The 23,050-nt window shown below is 53.5% G+C and overlaps 1 protein-coding gene and 1 long non-coding RNA gene across 4 annotated transcripts in view; one reads left to right on the top strand and one right to left on the bottom strand.

Annotated features, from left to right (window-relative positions):
• Nucleotides 1-1,092: 1,092 nt before the first annotated feature.
• Nucleotides 1,093-23,050, top strand: part of HNF4A (hepatocyte nuclear factor 4 alpha) — a 35,726-nt gene continuing 13,768 nt past the window's right edge. Inside the window, exons 1-2 of one of the 3 annotated variants that reach the window (XM_010397005.4) lie at nt 1,093-1,284; nt 22,105-22,279. In XM_010397005.4, coding sequence (XP_010395307.2) covers nt 1,236-1,284; nt 22,105-22,279 — 224 coding nt within the window. In that variant the 5' untranslated portion in view covers nt 1,093-1,235. Of the gene's footprint in view, nt 1,285-9,366; nt 9,555-18,229; nt 18,523-22,104; nt 22,280-23,050 lie in introns of those variants that run through there. The other 2 variants (XM_019284495.3, XM_010397003.4) reach the window with 2 other exon arrangements.
• Nucleotides 3,492-14,599, bottom strand: LOC109144321. Its single transcript, XR_005603485.1, has 2 exons — nt 14,290-14,599; nt 3,492-11,118 (listed from the first exon to the last, which is right to left on the bottom strand). It is a non-coding gene; the product is annotated as an uncharacterized LOC109144321 (long non-coding RNA).

The raw sequence follows: 23,050 nt of genomic DNA, 5'->3' as shown, positions 1-23,050 counted from the left end.
CTCTCCCCCCTGCATGCTCCCTTGGGATGTGCTTTTCCATTCAGAGGAGCAGATATCCCTAATTTTTCCCCCTCAGGGCTGCAGGGTTTCAATAGCTGAGGTGTTGGGGGGATCTGAGACTGGCCAAGACCCCTCTTGTGCTTCCTCCAGCCTGGCCTCTTCCTGAGATGTGGAGATACAGAGATATGGAAGGCTCTGTGCTGATGGACGATCACTTTTTCAGCTCCAGCTCAGGATTCCCCACGTATTTGGTGTCCTCTCAGCAACAGTTCTTGAACATGGCCCTGCTGGCCGGAGCACAGCCCCTGGCAGCCCAGACTGCTCCTGTCATGGAGCCCCCAGTGGCACAGGGGCTGCCACAGCCTCATGGGGAGGTTGGGGAACCCATCTGCAGATCTGCCACCACGAGGTCCTGGGTGCTGCGGTCCCAGAGGGAGCCCAGAAGTCCATAAGTGGCTGTGGCACCTTGTGAGTACCCCCAGTTTGGGGAGCAGAGAGAGACAGAGAGGAGCTGCAAGCAGCCTGTGCCTGGTCCTGTGCTCAGGGTATCACCCTGCATCCCGCCACAGCATCCCCACAGCTCCCCATCCCCAAGCCACCCCTCTAGTTTGGCACCAGGCAGACAAGCCCTGACTCATGGCCGGGGCATTTTGCCCCTTGTGCCTCAGCCAGGCTCTGCTTTGCCCTTGCCAGTCCCCACACTTGTCCCACGGCCTCTGGCCCCCCATGCTGTGTTTGCCCTTCTCTGGACACAGGCTCAGACCTGATTTTCCCATCTTGGGCGGGCGATGGCACAAAACCCGGCAGTGCCTGGGGCACTGCAGAGTTGGATCCGGCTGCCCCGACTCCCCGTGGCCACAGGTGAACCCCAGCCCGGCGGCTGCCCCGGCCTTGACACCATCTGGAAGCCGGAGCCCCAAAAGAGTCCAGTAAAAGCTGTGTTTGAGTTTCTAGCTTGGCAGCAGTTACTATAGCTACAGCAACGGCACCTTGCAGATTGGTTTCCATAAGAGCTTGGTTACTATTTAACATCTCCACCCACATTAGGCCTGATTAAGCGAATCAATAAGATAACAGGAGAGGCAGGTTTCCTCGCCCTGCCTCTCCGCGCTCCCTCCTGCCTTCACCTAGTTCCTTAGTGAGAGACATTTTTATTTATTTATTTAGATTTCTTTTTTATTCCTCTACTTCCTCTGGTTTTTGCCCCAAGTCCCCATAGCAGTAGCCGGCGAGACATGGTCAATGTTAGCACCCAGCTAAGCGCTAAGATGGAGGCTCCATATGGTGAGTACAGCGTTCCCATCGCCCGCGCTGCCGGCCCGGCGTCGCTCGCGGGAAGCGGGGCTGGGAGCGGGCAGCAGCCCCCAGCCCCACGCCCCAGCCCTGCCGTGCTGCCCCACTGGCTCAGGCATCTGCAAAGGCTGGAGATGGAGGCAGGAGAAGGGTTCTGGTTGATTTTGATATGATATAAATCCATCTGTATGCGTGTTTTCTCTCTTTCTCTCTGCTTGACCCAAAGAGGAAGGCACGTGGCCGAGGGAGCAGAGCAGCCCCACGTGCTGGCAGAGGGGCTGCTGCTGCTGGGCTCGCAGCAGAAGTGGCAGCAGTTTAGAGGAGGTGACATGCTGCTCTAGGACACGCAGCCAGCCCTTACGCACAGGCTGCAGGTAGCCCGTGGCACACCTGGGCTGCGTGAGTGGGCACAGCGGGTGCCTGGCAGCGCCGAGCTCCCGCCGAGGGCCGGCGTTACGGCTGGGCAGGTTTCCCAGCAGGGAGTGTAGTGCCTGGACAAACGGCAGCCTCCAGCCTCTGCGGGGCAGAGCATCAGGTGGCACAATGCTTCCTGGGCACCGGGCCACAGTGAGATGCCCGCCAGGCCTGTGTCCGTGCTCCTGGCGTGGCACAGTGGGCACCAGCCCGGAGCAGCCCCGTGTTGTGCTCCTTGGCTGTGCCAGGTGCCAGCTGCCAACAAATGCACATGGGTGCCGGGGGACAGGTGCCCCTGCCCGGGCTGACAGCAGCTCACTGTTCTCCTCAGGATGGGTCATCTGTGCCTGTGTTGCAGCATCCCCACACAGCTGGTTTGGGCCCATGTGTTCTGGGAACCCCGGTTCCCTGGGCATGGCCAAGGTGTGGAGTGAGGTGCCAGCAGCTGAGGTCTCACGAGGTTCTCCATCACATCCTCGTGGCTCTCCAGCACTTCCTTGTGGCTCTCCATCAGATCCTCATGGCTCTCCATCACTCTCAAGGGCTCTCCATCACTTCCCCTGGCTTTCCATCACACTGCACGGGGCTCTCCATCATACTACCTTGCCTTTCCTCTCTCTATATTTCACATCCTGCTCCTCTTCTCTTTTACAAGTGTGCAGCCCCTGCCCAGCCCACCTTCCAGCTATCATGCATGCAGACCCAGATCCCAGGAGGGTTTGTGGGACTCCCAGGCCATGTCATCACGCTTTGCTCATGGCTTCTCTTTGGGTGGTTGCTTCCCTTGATCCAGGCCTGCAGCCTCCCACAGATGTCACCTCCAGCCCTAACCCACCCCTGTGGTGGCGTCCACGCTGCCTTGTGCCTCCTTGGCTCAGCACTCCAGTACTCTGCAGATCACTTTATTTTGGGTCACATCCCCCCATGGTGAGCCATGGCCAAACATGGGGCTTTATCAGCATTTCAGTGGGTCCATGGCCTATGGTGATGGAAATGTGTAGGAATTGTATAGGATCTGCAGTAGTGTCCCTGGGCTGGGCTGGAGCAGGCAGCTGTGATCAAGCAGTTATGGAATGCTGAGTTTTAGCCTGCTTTCATCAGGTTGCTCATTTGTGCTCTGGAGGAGCTCTGTTCACCCCTGCCTCTGAGCTGCAGGAGCCAGCAGCAGGAAAATGCCCAGAAAACTGTCCAGGTTTTGGTCTGTTTAGTGCAGGTTGTGTCTTTGTGTCCAGCTAGTGCTGCTTGGACAATGTGCAAGGAGCCACATGGGGAAAGACACATGTGAGTGAGTGGAACAGAGGCTTGATGCCTCTGAAATGTGCAGAGGGTTGGATCCTGGAACAAGAATTGGCCCAGGAGTAGCCAGTGCTGAGCATCCTCCAGGCTGAAGCCCCTGCTGCTGGTGGGAGATGGCTCCTGACCCACCCAGCTCACAGGGACTGACTTGCACCTCATTTGCAGGAGAAGGGGAGGCTCAAGGGATGTTCCCATCAGCCTGGGAGACACGCTGGTGCAGGGTGGCCAGGTCTGGCTGTCCCCACATCCAGGGTGCCTGCATCCAGCTTTGCCCCAGGGTGCAAAGCCAGCCTCATTTCTGCAGTGAGCAACTGGCTTTGCCTGACAGATGCAACACATGGAGCTGAACATGCTCTTTAATCACTTAAGATGAAGTTATTCTGGCCACTTGCAGCTGGCTCTAATGTGAGCAGCCTCTTGCCAGCCCAGGCACATCAGCAACCTTAGCACAGGCAGGCAAACATTTCTGACAGCAATTTTCTCCTGAGTCTTTAAAAAATATTTTATTAATTTAGTATTTTTATTGATTATCTTTTTAAATTTTTCAGTCTGAGAGTCAGTAACTGAGCCACATGCTGAGCTTGGGCAAGTGCAGGCAGAGCTGGGTGCTGTCGGGTGGATGGGGAGGAATCGCTGCCCAGCCCACCTGCAGCTGCTCTCCCCATCTGCTCCCGTGGCCCAACAAAAGCAGGCTCTGGCCGGCACCCGCTGCAAGCCTGGGGCCAGGCAAGGGGGAGGGAGAAATAATAAGAATAAAAAAGCGAGATGGGCCTCCCAGACTAAAGCGAGAGGAAACTCAGAGTGTTGGCAGAAGGAGGGGAGTCCTCATAAATAAAACGGGTGAAAAAGTTAACCAAATAGAGGAGAGGAAGGGCTGGTGGGATGGGGGACTGGGCAGTGCAGGCTTCCCTGGCAGCTCTGTGGGGCTGGGTTGGGGCTGAGCAGCAGAGTGGGCACAGCAGCTGGGATGCACCATCCTGCAGGTGGCAAAGTGGTGGCCAAACCCTTCCCAGGGCCTGGGAAGTTTATTCCCTGGCAAAGCAATGGGGTATCTCACACAGCAGTGGTGGTTCTGAGCCCCAGCCATGCCCACAGGGATGCCCTTACAGCCAGCAGCTCCCAGCCCTCAGCAGGACAGGCCATGGAGCTGGCATGGCTGACAGAGGCACACCAGAGTCCTGCAGAGGAGCCTTCAGCCTTGGAGGGGGTCACCAAGTTATTTTCAGTTTCTTCTGCTAGATGAAAAGATTTTTCTGATTTTCCCTTCTCCCCATCTGTCTTAGGAGCTTCAGGATTTCAGCATCCATCTGAAGCCAGGGATATATTCTAATGGGGAAGCTTGGCACTGGCACTCAGCCTCGGGACAGCGAGCAGGTCTGGCCCTCTCTTGGCAGTGGTGGCATCAGTAAGAGCAGAGAGTGGGGCATCCCCCCACTGCAACCCTCCCCATCCATCCCTGCCCCAGACTGTCACCAGCATTTCCCCTAAACCATACCTTGGGTGCACTTATTTCCCTCTCATCAGTCCTGTGCCTTGTGTAAAGGACTTGGAGGATGCCCTGACAGGCAGTGACAAAGGTGGCCTGTCCCCAGCACCCTGTGTGAGTCCCAGGGAGGAGAAGGGAGTGATGCTGCTGCTCTGGAGAGAGGTGGAGTTGGAGATGAATCCAAAATCCTCACCAGCACCTGCTGAGGACAGGCTGTGAGCTGGAAAAGGCTCCACTGGTGCTAAATCCCTGCAGGAAGCTGAAACAGGTGTGTGAGGAGGTAGAGGATGGAGAGGGGGCAAGGTGACCATCTCCTCCTGGGCAGTGAGGAATAGATGAGCCCCTTGATCCACCTTTATACTCCTGATCAGACGTGGCCACAATTTGGGCAATTGGCCTCAATCCCAATGCAGGCAGCACCACTCCTTCATATTTTGGATCTTCTCAGAGCCGGGGATCCCCAGGGCCGGTGGTTACAGCAGGGAGCAGCGCATGATCAGGGCTGGCCCTGATCAGTAAAGCAGCTTTGGAAAACAGCTGAAAAATGCGAGACGTCATTGCTGCTCAGGAGCTCTGCTCAGATGCAGGGACTACTCTCAAGTGAGAAACATAAGAGGAGGCCGATTTTCTGAGTATTTTTAATTATCACTGACAAATGCATCGAATTTTTTACAGGTATCCTCTAGATATGACCTGAACTGAGCTTCTCCTCCTCAGCTGCTCTTTAATTCCCCTGTTTACTCCTTGTTCTCTGTGTCCATGCCCTGGCAGCCATCAGGGACTGATGTGTGTTAGGACACCTGGCACAGCCCCCTTCCTTGTCCCCACTCTGGCCATCCCTGTTGGCTGTTGGGGTGGCTGTAGCACTGGTGCTGGCAAGGTCAGCACTTTCCAGTGCCCAAGCAGGGTATTGGTGCAGCCAGGAATAAGCACAGGTATTTGCTGGGATGCAGAAGGGACAGTCACTGTGTTAGCACCTTAGCCTGAAGCCGAGAGCTGTTTGCTGGTGCTTGGTGAAGGTTTCCTTGGGGAAGAGCTGGGGATGCTGCTCAGTGTCACCGGGTGTCTGCACTTACCCACAGGACTGTGACTTCTCCCACCTCATTCCATTTATGGGGCCAGCAGCACACCCTCAACTTTGGTTTTGCTTGAAACACAATGGTATTTTTATAGGGGGAGTGAGCCCAGAGGGCTGCTGTCAGCAGGAAACGAGCTCCAGCTCTGGAAGTTGAGTGCAAAAGGCTCAGGAAGGCTTGAGGAGTGTCTGAGAAATGTTCTGAGCTCGGCAGGGCAGGTGTAGGTCTGCAAGTCATACTCTGTTAGTCATCTGCTGACATTTCTTAAATGGCATTAAAAAATGTTTACTTAGCATGAGTGCAAAGGGGTGGTGAGTGATGGTGGTCCCACAGACAGTGAGGGCTGGGTGAGTTTCTTTTACATACAGCAGTATTTGTAGCAGGACCAGGGCCAGCAGTGGGGGACAGGGCAGCACACAGGGCAGAGCCAAGGGGTACATCAGGGGATGCCTGCAAGTATCTCTGCTGGCAGGCTTGGGGTTAGAACAGGGCAAAGACTGCAAAAAAAATCCATGACTGTTTGTGTTCGGGCTCCTTCTCTGTTTGCTTTCCTCAAATATTCAAGCAAACAAGGCTCCTGGCAGAAATGTATGTGGAAATGGCAAATGTTGCAGAATTTTCACGGAAGGAAAATTTCAAGGTATCGGTTGTATGGTGAACCTGGGGCTGAGGGCTCTGCTCTCCTGTCCTGGGCAGAGGCACCAGGGCCTCTGAGCAAAGCTGGGTCCCAGAAGCAGTTATGCCCAGGAACAGCTGCTGTCCAAGCTTCAGCCTGAGCATCAACAGAGATTACTCAGCAAATCCCTTCAGGAAATACATGTCTCAAAAAATAAAGGTAGGCTCAGGATGCTGCACCAAAGGTGTGGGAGGAGCAGCTCCATGCAGAGCAAGTGGCTGTGGAAATGCACCAGCAGTCAAGGAGCAAACAGATCCTGGCTCTGTGAGGCTGGACCAGACCTTCTGTCCCAAAATCCTGCAGGCACCAGAGGGATTCCAGCTGCATCCCCTCAGTAACAGAGCTCTGGTGCTGAGGGGCAGATGGGGACCATCACTGTGAGCTCAAGCCCTCTGAGCCTCCAGCACCAAGGTGTCCCTGAGGGCACAAGTGGTGCTGGCAGCTCCTGTTGGGAAGAGGACTGGAGGCAGGGAATGGGTGACAGTATGTGCCTTCATTATAGGTGACCATGCACAGCCCATCTCCTCTGTGACGATGCTCTGGGAGCATCTTCTCCTTCTCTGGACATCCAAGTTGGTTTGACAGCCTGATTTTCATCACAGCCCTACAGACCTCAGACCTTGCTCACCCCACCCCAGACTTCCCAGGGCAGCACCTTCCCTGCAGCTTTGCCCATCCATCTGTCAGGGTGGGTGGCTCATCTCCTGTCACTGAGCACAGGGAACCCAAACCCACCAATCAGTGGTGGGGACCAGCGGGCACCTTTCACCTGCCTCTGCACCAGAAACCTGTCCCAGCCATGGGTGTGTGCGAGATTTTATAGGTGATAACCCCTGGGAAAGTGGGAAACACAAGGAGAGACGCACACTCAGCTTCCTGGCGTGGCCCAACGCTCTGGTTAGGAGAGCCAATGTCAACAGATAGACCTGAAGGAAGGAGCAAAGCCAAATACATGGGCACTTCTCAGAACAAGAGCTGTAAAACCTGCACAAACCTGAACAAGTGCCACAACACCGGTTTATACGGTCAGAATCAATAGTCGAGCCCACTCAACGTGTTTGCCAACACACAAACAACAGCCACCGGGCCGGGTTTATGGCCCAGTGCCCTTCATGGAGGCAGAGCCTGGCTCCTCCTGCCCCACTCAGCCACATCTCTCCCCCTCTGCTCCCAAGGGATGCTGATCATTTTGTCCCACAGTCCCCAAAGCCTTGATACCCCATGATAAGAGGCTGCTGCTGCTCCTCTGCAGCATTCCAGCTTGCCCTGGCTCCCAGCCAGCTGGACAATGTCTGTATCCCACCCAGCAGCTGGGATGGCAGCATCCACCCCACCACCCTGGTGAAAAGCAGCAGCTCAGCACGGGAAGAGGATTCACTGGTGCTAACACCAGCCAAGGAAATCTTGCCACGGGCAAGGTGAGGCTGGGTATAGTGTCAGGTTAATGGACAGGGCAGCACCAGGGGGCTCAGCAGAAGGTGTAAAGTCACAACTGCTCCATGGAAAAAGGCTCTGCCAGTGCTGCAGGTCCCCATCCAGCTGAGTGGCCTCTCACCTGCAGTCACTGCAGCTTAAGCAGGTCCTGTGCCAGGGACAGGTGTGCTCAGGTGGAGGTGGCCCAGCAGGGAAGAGTGGACAAAGCACTGATGGACACCTGAGAGAACCAGCTCATGCAGGGTCTTGTGTCGTCAGGGTAAAGGCAGCAACAGGAAATGAAGAGTGGAATAAGGAGGCAGGAGGGGCAAGGGGACAAACAGCCAGGCTTCAGATCCACAGCCCTGGCTACTCCCCCTGCTAGAGTCTGGGACTAAATGGTGGTGGGACCGAGGTGCCGGAAGCAGAGCCGGGTGTTGCCTGTGGCTCATCCATGGGTGTGTGCTTGGAGACTGCCATCGTCTGGGAGAAATGTCTGTTGACTTGGGTGTGTTTCCCTGTTACAGCCACTAAAACCTGTGTGGCAACACAGGGGTGCAGGGAGGTGTCATGGGGTTACACACAGTTCAGTCCCAGCCCTGCCCTTGATGCTGCTCCCTGCTCCACATGGGAATGTTGGGCATCAGCCCCCATTGCCAGCACGCCCCGTCCCTGGGCACGGAGCTGAGGGACAGAACTGCTCGTCACTCCCCATTCCTGACTCACCAGGAGCATTCTGGAGTTTCTGACTGTGGACACTCCAAATTAACTCAAATGCACCTCAGGCAGCCCTGAGTGGAAGCAGAGGCTTGTGGAGACAGGACGGGAATGGTTTAGGAATGCTTTTGCTCCATTAGACTTTTGCCTTTGAGATGATGCTTGGGGTCTGACGTCTTGAGGGCAGGATTGAGCTCTCTTCTCCTTGGCACAGCAAAAGCAGACGTGGGCCTGGAAGGAAGAAAGCTATCCAAGGAGGAGGGAAAATGCAGGAAAATGGGTGTTTCAGATGGGTTTGTCCCTGTCTTCTGGACACAGAGGCCGATGAGACCTGGCCCCAGTCGGGTCACGGCTTGAGCGCAAGTGGGCTTGGCACAAGGCTGCATTCAGAGGTGCCCAAGTCTCCCTTCCAGCAATTCAGTCACTCAGTGCCTGTGAAACCCCAGTGAAGTGCCACTGTGTTCCCTCACCCAATTTTTCCTCCTCCATTATAAACAGGGCCACACATGCCAGGACACACTTCGGCCAGAGAAGAAAACTGGGTGCTCAGCAGCCTCCGTGCTCCCCTCTGGACTGAGCCATCCTGCATGTTGTGATGTTAATTGGGAGGGGAGACCAAGGTTGTTGCTCAAGGATATGGTGTTCTGGCTATTTATACAGAAACACTTTAAAGCAAAAGCAGTCAGCCGCTCCCTGAGGAGCCAGCCCCACTCCTGCTGTTAGACACACCCAGGCACATTTTCTGGATCAACCTCCAGAGCTGCACGTTTGATCAGGTACTCCCTGCCCTGAAGAAACCCAGTGGCAGGCCAGAGACCAGGGTGAGAGACCTCAGAAAGGTGGCCCAGAAAGCAGCGGGCATTGCTGCATGCACTGGCAGCGGGGCACAGACCCAGAGCCACCTTATAATTTTGCTCCGGGTAGTGGCCAGAACCCTTTAAAACCTGCAGCACAAACTCCTGCTCCCCATCAAATCTCATTGTGACCAGCATTAAGGGATTAGCCTGTCCCTGCCTCTGAGCCACAACCAGCTCCTGGGCATGGCTCGTGCCCCGCTGCCCGCGGGGGGCTCGCCGGCTGCACAGCCCCATCCAGGGAAGAGACTTCCCTAGCTCTGCCCACGGAGCTGAGTGCCCCGGGAAGATGAATGGCAGCAGATACGACCTGTTCCAGGAAACACCAGGTACCCCCCTGCTCCCCCAGCACTCGCAGCAGGGAGAGAAGCAGCTGCATAACCAGTGCTGCAGAGTTCATGTGAATGACGGGCATTGACAGGGTCTCCAGTGTGGATTTGGAGCTGCCAAAATATGCTCATTCCTACTGGCATCCCATCCGATGGGACCCTCATGTCTCTGGTTTGTGTTTTGCTTTGTGCAGGGTGAACATGCCAGGTTTGTGGGTGGTGATGGCTCATGTCCCCAGGCTGGTTCTGGGGCTCAAGAGAGAGCATGGTGGCTTGGTGGGTGCTGTGACTCCGGGGGGAAGAGGTGGCAGAGTCAGGCTGGCATCCCGAGGACACCCCGGTGATTGCCTGTGCTGTTTGGGAAATGATTCAGTCATTCTCAGCCCAGTTCCCAGTGCAGGCCTGGGGACAGATCCTGCCACTTGCAGCACAGCCTCTACTCCTGAGCCAGATCTGCAGCGGGACTTCCCAGCCCTCATAATGAAAGCTTAGAAGCAACTAAGAGAAAAACACTTCCAGTGCAAACTTTACTAGTTGCATGGAGTCCTTACCAGAAAGCTTTTTAGGGTTCCCCTCTGTGGCCCCCTCCAGCCAGCTCTGTGCTCAGCCCCTTGGCCCCAGCACCCACGGGGAGTTCGGTGTGGAGGCCAGGAGGCTGGGTGGGCTTAGGATGCACCAAACATGTCCAGGTTCACTGCCAGCACCCTGAGGCACTTGGACATATTTGGTGCTTCCTGAGCCCTGGACCCCTGTGCCTCACAGCGCCTCATCCCCAACACCCCAACAGCCTCCATTCCACTCCGGGACTCAGCAAAAATTGTGGTGCTCCTCTTGCTTGAGCAACTCCTCCCAAGCAGGGCTTGTGCTGGCAGTGGGGTTCGTGCCTCCTGGGGTAGCTTGCACCCCCAGTCACCATCCCACAGGACGAGCTCCCCATGCCAGTGGGGAGTCACATGCTGGGGGCTGCTCCCAGCAATACCTGCGCTCTTTATCAGCTGGCAATTGATTTAGGAAAGTTCATGGCTTCAGCGTCCCATGATACGTTTACTAGAAGTGGTTCATTTCCTCAAATGATGTAGTTTATGGTCATAATATATTTTAATTTCTTTATGATACAACAGGCCAATGGCACTGGGACTTGCAGGAATGTAAAGGAACAAACAACAGTGTTATCCAGTGTTGGAGATCTAGGTTGAATACTCCCGGGCTGATTAGCAGTTTGCCATGTTTGTTAGCTGGGAGTCAGGCAGTTGGGCCTGCAGTGTCCTAGCCATGTGTTTCTGGAAGTGTAGGGATATGTGATCCCCTGCCCTTGCTGTCCCCCATGCAACAAACGTTGCATATAGAAGGCTCCCATGTTCCCATACCTTGCTTTCTGCTGTGTTTTTCATTTCTCTGGCAGTGGAGGGGAGGGTTGTGTCACACAGGAGGGTGTGTGGTGGGCGTGCAGCTGCTGTGGACATAGAGCTCCCGAGTGTTGTCTGGTTCTCACTCACCCCTTGCTGTGCTCTGGTAATTGAGGACATTGGGGACAAGACAGGCTGTTCAGGCACTCTGCACACTCCTGCAGAGAAAAAGCATTTTGCACTAACTTGTTTCCTTTTGTCTACAGAAACCAGAATCTCTCAAATTTTAACTCACCACCCCTTTGTGTTTTCTTTTTTCCCACATCCAGCCTACCTTTCCCAATTCAGACCTGCCAGTGTTCCCACCTGCAGCCTCCCTCCTTCCTTGCACTGCCTCCTGTCAGGCACACATGGCCCTGTCCTGAGATGTTCCCTCAAGTTCAGCTCCCCAGCTGGGCCTGACTTTGCCAGCCAGCCTGGGGCAGGAGGAGGGCAGCTGGAGCTGTTGGGTCCAGGAAGATGCTTTTTGCCCTTGAGGTGCCCTTGACTTGCCCTCCTCCAGGGCCATGGGCTCAGACTGTCCCCTGACACCCCTGCCCTGTTGCAGCTCTCCCTCCACCCCAACAGCATTGCAGTTTTTTGCCTTAATTTGGAGGGAAGGCTGATCCTGAGAGCCCCAGCAGCCACTGGAGGTCACTTCCAGGCATGGCTTGCTGATGCACCCACCTTTGCAAAAGATATTTAAAAAAAAAAAAAAAAAAGGTAAAACTTGATGTGTAACCACTGTTGATTTTGGCTGTTCTTTTCCTTCACCTATTGCTCCACAGCTGGAACGATTCAGGGGCTGTTTCATGTGTGTATAACGAATGTATAAAGTCAATGAAACATAAAAGCCCTGCAAACAGCTGGCAGGGCCGAAGGGAGAGATTCCCTTGCCTGCCAGACTGAGAGCTCAGTATGGATCCTTTTCTTGGGAAGCTTCAGGATTACTTCAGGCCCAAAGGAATCATATCCACCTGCTAAACAAGTTCTCCCCAGGTCCAGAGCGGGCTGCTGAGATCCCTGCCACACTAAATGTGTGAGCTGGTGAGGCATGGAGAGCAATAAGTGTTTGTTGCTGGCAGCAAACCCTCTCTCCAGTGCTGCTGCTTCCCTGAGGCTCCTGTGCCCCCATTTAAATGGGGCTTAAACCACTGGATTTCAGTCAAGCTTCTGCCAGTGTAGTCAGTGAACTTGGAACAGCACATGGCAAAGTCAGAGCTTTTCTGGACTTCCTCCCAAGTAGGCAGGAGAGCGTTTATCAGGAAAATGTCTGGGTCTCTGCTGGGTTGGGGTTTGGATGGAGTGCAGTGTTCATGGTGTAGGGTTTTAAGGGGGCAAGTGGGATCAGTGGTGGGAGCTGTAGCTTGGGCCAAGTTGCAGCCTGTGGTTTAATGGAAGAAGATGAATCTATCCCCCTTCCTCTCTTGGTCTCAGGCTCATTGCATGATTTTACATGAAAACAGAGCAGACAGATTTCCAGAGTCACAACTGCCAAACTGCAGGCCCCAGAGCCAGATGCTGCTTTTGGGGGCTGCAGTGCAGGCAGAGTGATGGCAAATACACATCAGCAAATGCCCTGACATTTTCAAGAACAGCCACCCTTCTGGGAACAGCTCAAATTTACTGTCCTTGCACAATAACAGATCCCAAGAGAAATAATAATTACTTCCTCAAGAGTTCAGAGCCCTTGTTAGGCAGGATAATAAACCCCTCTCTGGTCCTGGGATGAAAGGCAAGCACAGTGTTATCACCAGAGCAGTATATGCTGAAATGGTCTGACTGTCCCCATGTCTGCAGTTCTTTCCCTACCACTTTTGCAGAGCAGCTACTTATTTTAGCCCAAATAATTTCCTCCAGGCCAAACATCATCTCAGCTTTGGCTGAAATGCACATGTTGCTTTTGGAGAGGAGTTCAGGCAGAGTGTTATACCTTCTTTAAAGTAACTCTTCCCCATGCCCAAAAACTGCCTTGATTCTCCATAGGGAGATTTTGTGGTCTGGGGACCAGGACAATATTGCTTGGTTTGATTACTTTTTGACAACTTTGGTAAGAAACAGCGTAAGGTTGCAATGAAGCTGCCTCTGTCACCCTGAGCTGTGCTGGGGAGCCTGGGGTACCCCCACATGTCACATGCTCATCAGTGACAGTGTACCTGGGGTCTGCTCAGGGATTGCCTGTCCTGGGCATCACCCCCAGCTCCAAACAGCAAATCTGCCCCAGCTCCAGCAACAGGCGCTTCAGCCCTGGGGAAAGTAAATCACCAAGAGTGATTGCTGTTGAACAGGATGATAAAATTGATTGCATCTTCCCCAGGCAAGGTCAGGCACATGGCTGTGGTCTCCTGCCTCTCGTTGCTGGATCTTTCTGATCCACCTGCCTGGATGGAGCTGGTGGATCACTCTGGTTCACCTCCACAAAGTGTTTTTCTGGGGCAGGGATGTGCTGTGTGCTACTGGCAAGGGCCAAACAGACCCTAAACAACCTCTGCTGAATGATTTGTTTTCCTGGAGGCTTCTCACAGCTTCTGGGGACGTTCTGGAGAGGGACACGGGAGCAGACCCCCATCTGTGTGTCTGTCATATGACTGCCCAGAGCAGAGGCAAAGCTCTGCCCCCTGAGCTGGGGGCTTGTGCAGCTGCACTGACCTGCAGCCCCCCAGCCCCAAGAAATTCCTTGGAGCTGCTTATTAACGCACTGACAACTCTGCTCTGCAGTCACAGCACGCTGAGGTAGAAGGCAGGAGGGTTTGACAGTATGGCCTAAATACCCCTGTTTACAAAAAGCCTGACAAAACACAAGCCCTTGGCTTTATCTTTCCCATTTGGAAATAGTCACCGAGCAAATATACTCAAGGCATGAAAGGAGGGGGGTTTATATTGACTTTAGAAAAAGCTGTTCTTTAAAAACAGGAAAAAAAGCTCATCCTCGAGCTGTGCAGACCCAAAAGTCTTGTGTAGGGACTTAAAGCATGCCTGCTAATCTGTAGCAGTTCTGTGTGAGCAAGTCATGCAGTAAACTGCTCTCTGTTAATTTTTTAATGCAGAATAAACAGGTCAAGAAATGATTAGCATGAGAATAAGTTGAGCTTAATTAGAAGAATCAGAAAAGATGAGAGGGAAGAGGCAAATTGGAGTTATCAGTTAACCATACGGAGTGGCTCTGCCTCCACAAGCTCATGTTCCCTCTTGTTTTTCATCCCCTCTGAAGCAGTTTTTTTTTTCCCCTTCCTTTATTTAAATGATGAGCCAAAACTGCTGGTACAAGCACAATAGAAGCCCTTGTTTCTCCTTCTCATTTTCTATCTGCAATGGCTGGCCAAATGAATTGCAGGTGATAAGGCTCCTACCTGGTTATTCCCGAGGTTCTTCCCAGAAAGGAAGCTGCTGACATTAAGTGCAAAATCCGCTTTGTGCAAGTACCAGTGCTGTGCTCCAGTGCAAAATTTTTGGCATGATCCCGGGAGATCCAAGGACTGAGCAGACACATCCATGGGCAAGGGGAAGAGCAGTCCTCGGGGCTGCTTGAAGTGGAGTTTGGTCAGTGGTCGGAGATCTATATTCTCAGATAGGCAGGACTTTGTCCACAAACTGGAATTTGAAATTTCAAAGGGGAAAAAAAAAAAAAAGGCAGAAGGGACCTTTGCATGTGTGGAGATGACTATGCTGGTGACGTTCCCCTGGGACTTTTGTTCTTTGTCTTGTAACCGGGCTTCCTGCTTCCCCACAGCTCGCTTGTGAAATGGTGATGGGATGAGCAGGGCCCTGATCATGTTCAGGGCTTTGCTGCTCTGCAGAGGCTTCAGTCCTGAGCCCATCTCTGCTTCACGTGCATGTGGAAAAAAAAGAGCCATGTGAAATATTCCAGCTCGACAGTGGCCTTGGAGCTGCGAGTGACACGGGAGGAGAGATGTGGAGTCAGGGCTGCCAGAGCCAGCGATGGCATTGGTGATGAAAGCTGAGGCTGGTCCTGCTGGCTCTGGGCACTGGCTTTTCTGCTGGGCATTTCTTAAGGATGCAGAGCTGTGAGAGAGAAAAACAAAGAGCAAGAGGGCCCCTGGTCATGGTCCATGCTCAGAAAGTCTGCAGGCGACCCCAGACTGGGGGGCTTGGTCAATCCACTGGCAGGCAGGGCTGTGTCCTGCATCAGGCAGGAGAGATGGGCCAGCAGGAACTGCAGGGGCTTAACACACACAGGGGCATCAAAAAGACAGAGCCAGGCTCCTCACAGGGTGCATGGCTGGAGATCAAGGGGCATAAAAAGTGGAGAGAGGTTCAGCCAGTGTCTAACCACAAGGACAGTCAAGCACCAGCTGGCTAGAGAGGCTGCCCTCCATCCTTGGAGGTGTTCAAGACCCAGCTAGATAAAGCTGCAAGCAACCCATGCTGCTCTCACAGCTGGCCCTGCTTCCAGCAGGAGCCTGCAGCAGAGACTCCAAGGTCCTTTCCAACATCAATTATCCTCTGATCCTCCAACACCCTATTCAAGAATCAACAGCGAGGAGCCCCTTTAAAGGAGCTGCTCCCCTGCTTGACATGCAGAGCTAGCAAGCACAGTAGGTGACAACATCCTTACCAAAAATGCTCTATTAAATACTCTGTTCCTGAGCCTCACCTATTGAGAAGCACAGATCTTATTTTCAGGGAATCCCCTTTAGGTTTGCATACGTTTGCCAGACGGGGATATATAGATAGTGCAGAAATAGCATCATGATGTGCCAGTGTGGGAAAGGATTTACTGCTCAACAGATAAAAATTAAATAATTACTTGGCACAGAACAGCTCATGACCCAGAGCTGTATCGGTCTCCTTTGCGGCCATGTCCTGACATAGGAAATGGTGGGTGGAGAGTACATAAAATGGGGACAGGAGAGAGGAGTGGATCTGGGAGCTGAACTTCCCCAGAGTACCTGGTCTGGGAACAGCCCTCTTCTATCAGTGGGGGTCTTCCAGCTATGAGTTGTCTCTCTGTGGAATAGAAATAACAAAACATCTTCTGTAGCCAGAAGTGTTTGAAACAGCCCCACAAGCAGCTGTTGACTCAAACATCTCCCACCTAAAACACTACAGGGCTGTGGGGTCCTGCTGGCCAGTAAAAGCCATGGCTACATTGGCAAGTTGTCCCAAAACTCACCACGCAAGGATAGCAGGGGGAGACAAGGACTCCCCAGGCAGAAGATACCAGGGGAGACATCATCTCCAGCAACAGCCTGTGCCCAGGGAGCAGCCAACTCGTTTCCATCAGAGCCCATCTCCAGGGCAAAGGAAGTGCAAGGTGTCCTTGGCTGGTCTGGCCCTCGACCTCCACACCAACATGAGGGATTTGGGAAGGGGCACTGGTGACCCACAGAGGACACTGGCAGTGAGAAAACAACAGTCAACACAACCCTGGGCGGAAAACACCAAGTCCCACTGACAGCCCTGGCCTCATGAGCCACCTAATGCTCTCCAAACTTCCCCGCTCCTTATCTGCCGCTCTCCCGCACATGCTGCCTCTCTGATTTCTATTCCTGGCCCTTTTAATCCTTCCTGCCTGGGAAGCAAATGGCCTTTGCAGCCTCCCTGCTCAGCAGGCTATTGAAGTAAAAGGTTTGTTTTGCTGAGCAGAGCAGAACGGGCCCTGCTTTTACGATATTTTACTAGACGCTGTGGCAAATCCTGCACATATTTGACCTGGTGTCTGTAGCATTTATCTAATCAAAGGGATCACCGTGGCCTGGCCGGGATTGGGACGGAGGTCCCTGGGATGAGGTTATGGAGGGGGCTATGCTCTACTCTTGCATCTCCATCCCAGTCTGCACATCATAAAACCAGTTTTTGGCAAGGAGTGTATCTGCCTAAAGGAAGAGCCATCAGCACATGAGCTCTGGCCTGTCCCTCAGGAGCACTGACTGAATGACTGTTTTCCTGCAGCAAAGGGTCATTTATCACCATTGCCAGGTCAGACAGCAGGGGCTCTCTCCTGTGCTCAGATTCACTCCTGCAGACCTGTAGCCTCAGGGTAGAAAAGTTGTTTAGAAGTGCTATGTAGGTCATGGTTTTGGGGGACAGAGGGCTGCTTGAACAATTCTGTGTGCTCCTAAAACGTGAATAGCAAATCATCACTAGCATAACTGCCCGAAGGCATGTACTGGTGTGCAGCCAGAGATTTTGGTGTCACATTGTGGCAGTGATGCCACCAGGGCCAGGGCAGCTTGTGGTGCCAGTGGTGCTGGGGCTGCACTGGGGTGCCTGGGAAGAACAAACACAAGGCACTGGGAGCCCAGATCAGCAGCGTGTGGACTCAGTTGCCGCTGGTTGCGAAACCATGGGGCTGTTTTCAATGCAGAGTGAACTGATACCAAATCATTAATTGCTGGTTCTCTTGTACCATGCGGCCAGTGCCGTTCAGAGATCGATTAAATTCCCACTCAATCATCTCACAATTGCACTGAAAAATCTCATTTCTGGCTGAAGTGGAGGAGGGATGTGCCATGGGGCAGCCGGGGAGGAGAGCACAGGCATCTCTGGCCCCCACTGCTCAGCACCAGCAGGGTCAGACCCAAGGTCTGGGCGAGGCACAGAACCAGTGTTGGTGCTGACAGCAGCCAGTGCACCCGCAGAAGGAAAACTCCTGCTTCTCTGTTGTAACATGTCTCATGAAACTTTTATGACGTATCAGCCAAAAGCCAGGGCTGGGGGGTGTCTGGCATAAAGTGATTTCAGCTCTGGGACAGGAGCCACCCTGGCAATTCCCAGGGTGTCTGTGCCACCCCTTGGCCCCGCTCGCTGTTCGGGCATGGCAGCAGAATGGGATCTGTTTATAGGGCATCCAGCCTCTGTAAAACTTGGTTTATAGGGAAGTTAAAGGAGTCATACGTTTTACTTTACCTAGCAACGTGTAAATTTCCAGGGGGGAGCTGACCTTCTCTGACCGTGAGGGAGAGAAAAGGAGAAGGAGTGGAAGGGATGGAGGGAGCAAGAGAAGGGAAGAACAGGGGTGTAGGCAACCAGTGGTGAGGAAGCCAATGACAGAAGTGAAGAAGAACCTTGTTCTCCTGGTAGGGCTTTTTCCAAGTTTTCCAGTCCAGGTATAATTAAGAGCAACACCAGCAGCTCAGCATCAAGGTCAGTAGCCCTTGGTGAGTGCCTGCTCTTCTGGTGCTGCCTGCACCCAGGAGCCAGGATCAGAAACGCCTTGAGATTCAATAATAAACAGTCAACAAGAATCACTGCTGCTCCACCAAAAAAAAAAAAAAAACAGCTTAGCAGTATTCGGCAATGGGTGAGATGATTAAAGATTAACCCCCCTGCCTCCTGCCTCCACCCCTCTGGGAGTATAGGCCTTGAGGCTCAGCAAATCCTTTCAGAGAAATATCTGAATTAAAAGACAACAGGTAGGGGACGCAGTGAAGGCAGAGGGAGGCAGGAGGGCCAATAGCCTGGGACAAGGGAATCGGTACAATCTGGCCCGTGTTTGCCGAGGATAATGCGCCTTTCCAAAGCCCTCATAGACATGGAGATGGCAGATTATAGCGCAGCGCTGGACCCGGCGTACACCACCCTGGAGTTTGAGAACATGCAGGTGCTGGCTATGGGCAATGGTAAGTCCCCTCTGTCTTCTCCCCTCTGCTGTGGTGGGATGAGCTGGGGGCTGCAGGAAGAGAAGTCCCTGGGGTGGCCACAAAAATGCTCCGAGGGAGGGCAGGAGTGTCAGATGGGGAGCTCCCAGCAGTTCACTGGAAGGTTTCTGCTTCTCCCGGGCAAAAGTAGAGGGGGGAGAGCAGAGCTGTGTCTGGTACAGGTGGGATGGTGTCCTGCAGCCCAGAGCCCTTGGGAGCAGGCACATACCAGGAGCTGGGTGGAATGAGAGGTCCCCACCAGACATTCAGCCCAAGGAACGGGGCTAGGGCTGAACATGGTGAGGGTCTCCCACACCCCAGCCAAAAGTTTCTGAGTGAAGTGCTGTTGATGGTTTGCCAGACAGAAAACTGACCCTGTGTCTCCAGAGTCAAGAGCCAGTCCTGCTCCAGCAGGAGCTGGAGTTAGGTTTTCTTGGAGCAGAAAGGCATTTAGCACCCGGTAAGGGTGAAAATCACTATGAGAAGTGATTTAGGCACTGCCGCTGCAGCTGCTGTGAGGCCACAGCCCTTCCCCGGTGCAGTGCTGGGATGTGGGGTGGCATCCCCTTTCCTGGCTCAGCCCCCAGTAGGAAGGACAAGGAGACCTTGAGAGGACAGACAAATGTTCCCATCCCTTCAGGAGGGTAGGATCACACCTAACCCTCCAGAATTCACAACGCTGGCCCACCCATTTGGGGACCAAAGAGTCTTGGTGATTAAATGCTCAGAGATAACAAGAGATTCCTCTCCAAGTCCCCCCTAAAGTCTCTCTAAATATGAGGTTAATGACTAAACAGAGCCACAGAAAGTGGCCCTCCAAGCCCTTTCCTCCCATGTGTTGTGTCACTGGGGCTGCTGGACACCAATGTCCCAGAAGGGCTGTGCTGGTGGTGTGGACTCTTCCATCACAGCCTGTGTGGGTCTTCCCTGGGTTATGGCTTTGCTCTGTCATGGATGTAACACTGTGGTGCCAAAGTGGCTCTGCTGTGCAGTAACCCCTGCCACGCTGGGTCCCAGCCCCTTCTCCACTCATGGGGGCTGGTTCTACCCATTCAGGTGCCTTGGGGCCAAAAGTTGCCCCCTTTGGCTCTGCTGATACCCATCTGGACACTCTGGGACAAGCCCAGACCTTTCTCCCTCTCCATGCCCCTCTCCCACCCAGCAAGCATCACAGGGGCTGTGATTTGCCCCCCCAGACCCAGGGCTCCATGGGGCAGGGGGACAGGATAATCTCCTGTGACAAGATCCAGTGTGCTGTGGTACTCCAGGGGTGGGTGAGTCAGCTGGGGCAGGCAGCACCAGCTCCTCTCCTCTTCTCCTGGGCCCAGCTCCAGGCCAGGGACAGGCCTTGCTTCCAGGGCTGTTTCGGCACTGTAGCAGCGCGTGTGCAGGACACACCTCCTGCCGACCTCCACCTGCAGAACCTGGGCCTCTTTTTCTGGCCAAGGACCACATCAGAGCCCAGCCACTGCCCTGAACAGCTCTGCAGCTCCAGCCCCGGGGCAGCTGCTCAGCAGGGACCAAGTTTGCCTCTCACAGGCAAAATGTGTGTTCAGACAGGCTCAGGGACCTCTTGAGCAGCTCCTGTCCCAACACAAGGCTCACCTGTGAGGTCTCAAAGACAGATTTTTTTCTTTCCTCCATTTACCTTAACCCCAACCACTTCATTGCAGCAGCGAGAGCCCACACTTTTGGCACATATTTGGCAAAATAAACTTAATTGGAAAATTATCCATTAGGCAATATTTTCATTGTTGTTGACTATTAGACTGAGATGTTGCAATTTCTTTGATAAGAGTGCCAGTTTTTCCTGTTCTGTGTTCATCTGATTACAGCATGATAGATTGCTAAAAAGGGATTTATCTGGGCTGTCACAGAGACACAAGTAATGGGATTACAGGCAGATCAGCTCTTCTTCTCACATCTAAGTCCTGTGTTTAGCTGAAACTGGGAATTTGACTTTCCTTCTGGAGTGGCCTGCATCCAGCTGAGCCCTCAGGATATGTATGGAAGAAGGATGTTTTCAGAGGCAAGCTGCTCACAGGGACAAGAGACAGCCAGGATGGCCTCGGGAGAGCTCAGGGCTTTGGGAGTGGAGACAGGAGCTTAGCACTGGTATTGCTGTAGCTGCGTGACAGGGTGTGCCAGGCAAGGACACAGAGAGGAAGCAAACTGACTCAGAAAGAAATACAGGAGGGACACGAGGAGCTGGAAAGACAGAAAGGCAGGGAAATGAAAGATGCTGCCAGAGGTAGGGAAGGCTCAAGAATTCCTGTGCTCGCTCACTGCTGGTTCTGTGCCAGTTGCTCCTGCTGAGGGGTGGCATGAGCAGGATGGGCAGCACCTGCTGAAATACTGATTTCTCTACAAAATAGAAGCTAAAAATGCAGCTCTGCCCCTGCCAGACTTGCCTTGGCCTCCCCAGCACCCACAGTTGGGGAGCCCAGCTGGGACCAGCCTTTCTGCTGGGTGCCGTGGGAGCAGTGGCTCCTCCAGGGTGAGCTTTAACTGAGTCCCTACGAAACCCAGAAATCAGAGGCCAATAGACTCAAGCATTAAAAATCCCAGCAGGTTTCTATGGCTTTGTAGATCCTGGGTATGATTTGTGACTGGCATTTCCACTGAGGAAGGGGGATGTGCTGATACAGAAAAATGTACATGGGAGGGGACAATTAGATCAACTGAATTAAGGGCTGATCCCTTCAGCCTTGAGGTTTGTTTGGCTTGCTGGAGGGGTTTAGAGTAGCCCTTGTATGGTTTTCAGCCTTTCAGATGTCCTTTCCTCTAGAGGCTGCTGCAATTCCTCATCCTCCAAAAAAAAGCCCTGCAAGTCCCAGTCTCCCTGGGTCTGTAAGGACCACAAGACAAATCAATGTCCACTGTGATCCTACCAGACTCTGCAAGATACCCAGCCTACAGCGTCCTCCATGCTAGAGTGCCACCTTTTCTTTCTTTAATCAGTCCTTCCTTGTATGGGTAGCCTTTGCCCACATGAGTTTTCCAGCTGAAGTCATTTGAGGTTGTTATTTACCTAAAGTCTTGTTCTCCCAAAGAAGGGCTGTGCAGGTTGGAGCTCTATGCTTGCAGAAGGGAATGGTCATCTCATCTGCTCAGGGCTGTCCTGGGCTCTTTCAGTGCTATAACACAAACATCTCCCTAACAAATCAGCTGCTCACCCTGAGCTGTAATACCTCAGCTTTAACTCTGCATCAGCTTTTTCTCTGGCCACACTACTGCAGCCCAAAGTGTCTGCAAATCCCTGAGGAATTTTGGCTCTGCCCTGTGTCTCCTGCAAATGGGCTTCCACTTTATCTGAAGGCATTGCTGCAGCCAGGCCTTTGGGAAGAGGGGTCTCACCATGCAATACAGGAGGTTTTAGTGCACTCAAAATGCAATTACTTAAGCACTCAGAGCACCCACTTCTCCTTACACACCCCTCTGACTGGCCACACAGCCAGGCTGCAGCTGCCTGGTTTCTCCAAAAATCTCTCACTGGTAGCTGAGTTAGGAAATGTTGGCTGGCTGTCTCACTGTCTCCTTCGTGCTGTGTCCTTCCCCAACCAGACACGTCTCCATCAGAAGCAGCCAACCTCAACTCTTCCAGCAGCATCGGGGTGAGCGCGCTGTGCGCCATTTGTGGGGACCGCGCCACGGGGAAGCACTATGGGGCTTCCAGCTGCGATGGCTGCAAAGGCTTCTTCAGGAGGAGCGTCCGGAAGAACCACATGTACTCCTGCAGGTAAGGACAGAGGGCACAGACACCTGTGGCTCCAACAGAAGAGCCCCTCACAGCTCAATGGCAAAGCCCTCAAAGTGCCGCAGCATGGCCTTCCATCCTCCCTGCATCCTCCTGCACTCTTCCTGACCTCAGCCCTCACCTGGGAGGGGTCAGTGACCACTCTGACTTTGGGACTGCCCTCCACTGATCACTGGGTAAAGACCCTGAGAGGTCTTGCCCCATACTTTAGGGGCCAAGCACATGTTCTTGCAAATGGGTATGGCCAGCCATGGACATGGCCAGCAAGCAGCAGGGGAGAAGCCCTGTTTCAGGGACTTAGCACCTCACTACTCAGTGCTCTGAGTGCAGCACAAACCTTGCCCACTCCCTGGGGACAATCCTTCTCCATCATGAGATGGAAGTGTGCCTGGAATCCAGCTAAAATGCTGTCACTGCCTGTTACATGATGCAAGAACATCTGAGGAGCACCATGAGGGGCAGCATAATGTGCACTCTTCTGAGGATGAGGCACTCGTGTTGCTCCTGAAGCTCATGCACTGCACCTCGTGCCATTGGTGGTAGCCCATGGCTCTCCTGTGCCATCAGCCCCTGTGGCCTGCTTGCTGCTGGCTTTGAGCAGCCCAGACGTAGAGAGTCACAGAGGAAAATGAAGAATCCTCAGTACACAGTGTCTAAATCCCATGGGCTTTTTGAGTCAGTTACTCCTGATGGCCTGACAGCCACTTGGAGAGCATGAAGAGCAACATGACTCTAAAATCTGAGTGACGGAAG

The sequence above is a fragment of the Corvus cornix genome, chromosome 20 (genome assembly GCF_000738735.6).
Source record: "Corvus cornix cornix isolate S_Up_H32 chromosome 20, ASM73873v5, whole genome shotgun sequence".
NCBI lineage: Eukaryota > Metazoa > Chordata > Aves > Passeriformes > Corvidae > Corvus > Corvus cornix.
This window is presented reverse-complemented; position numbering and strand designations above follow the sequence as displayed.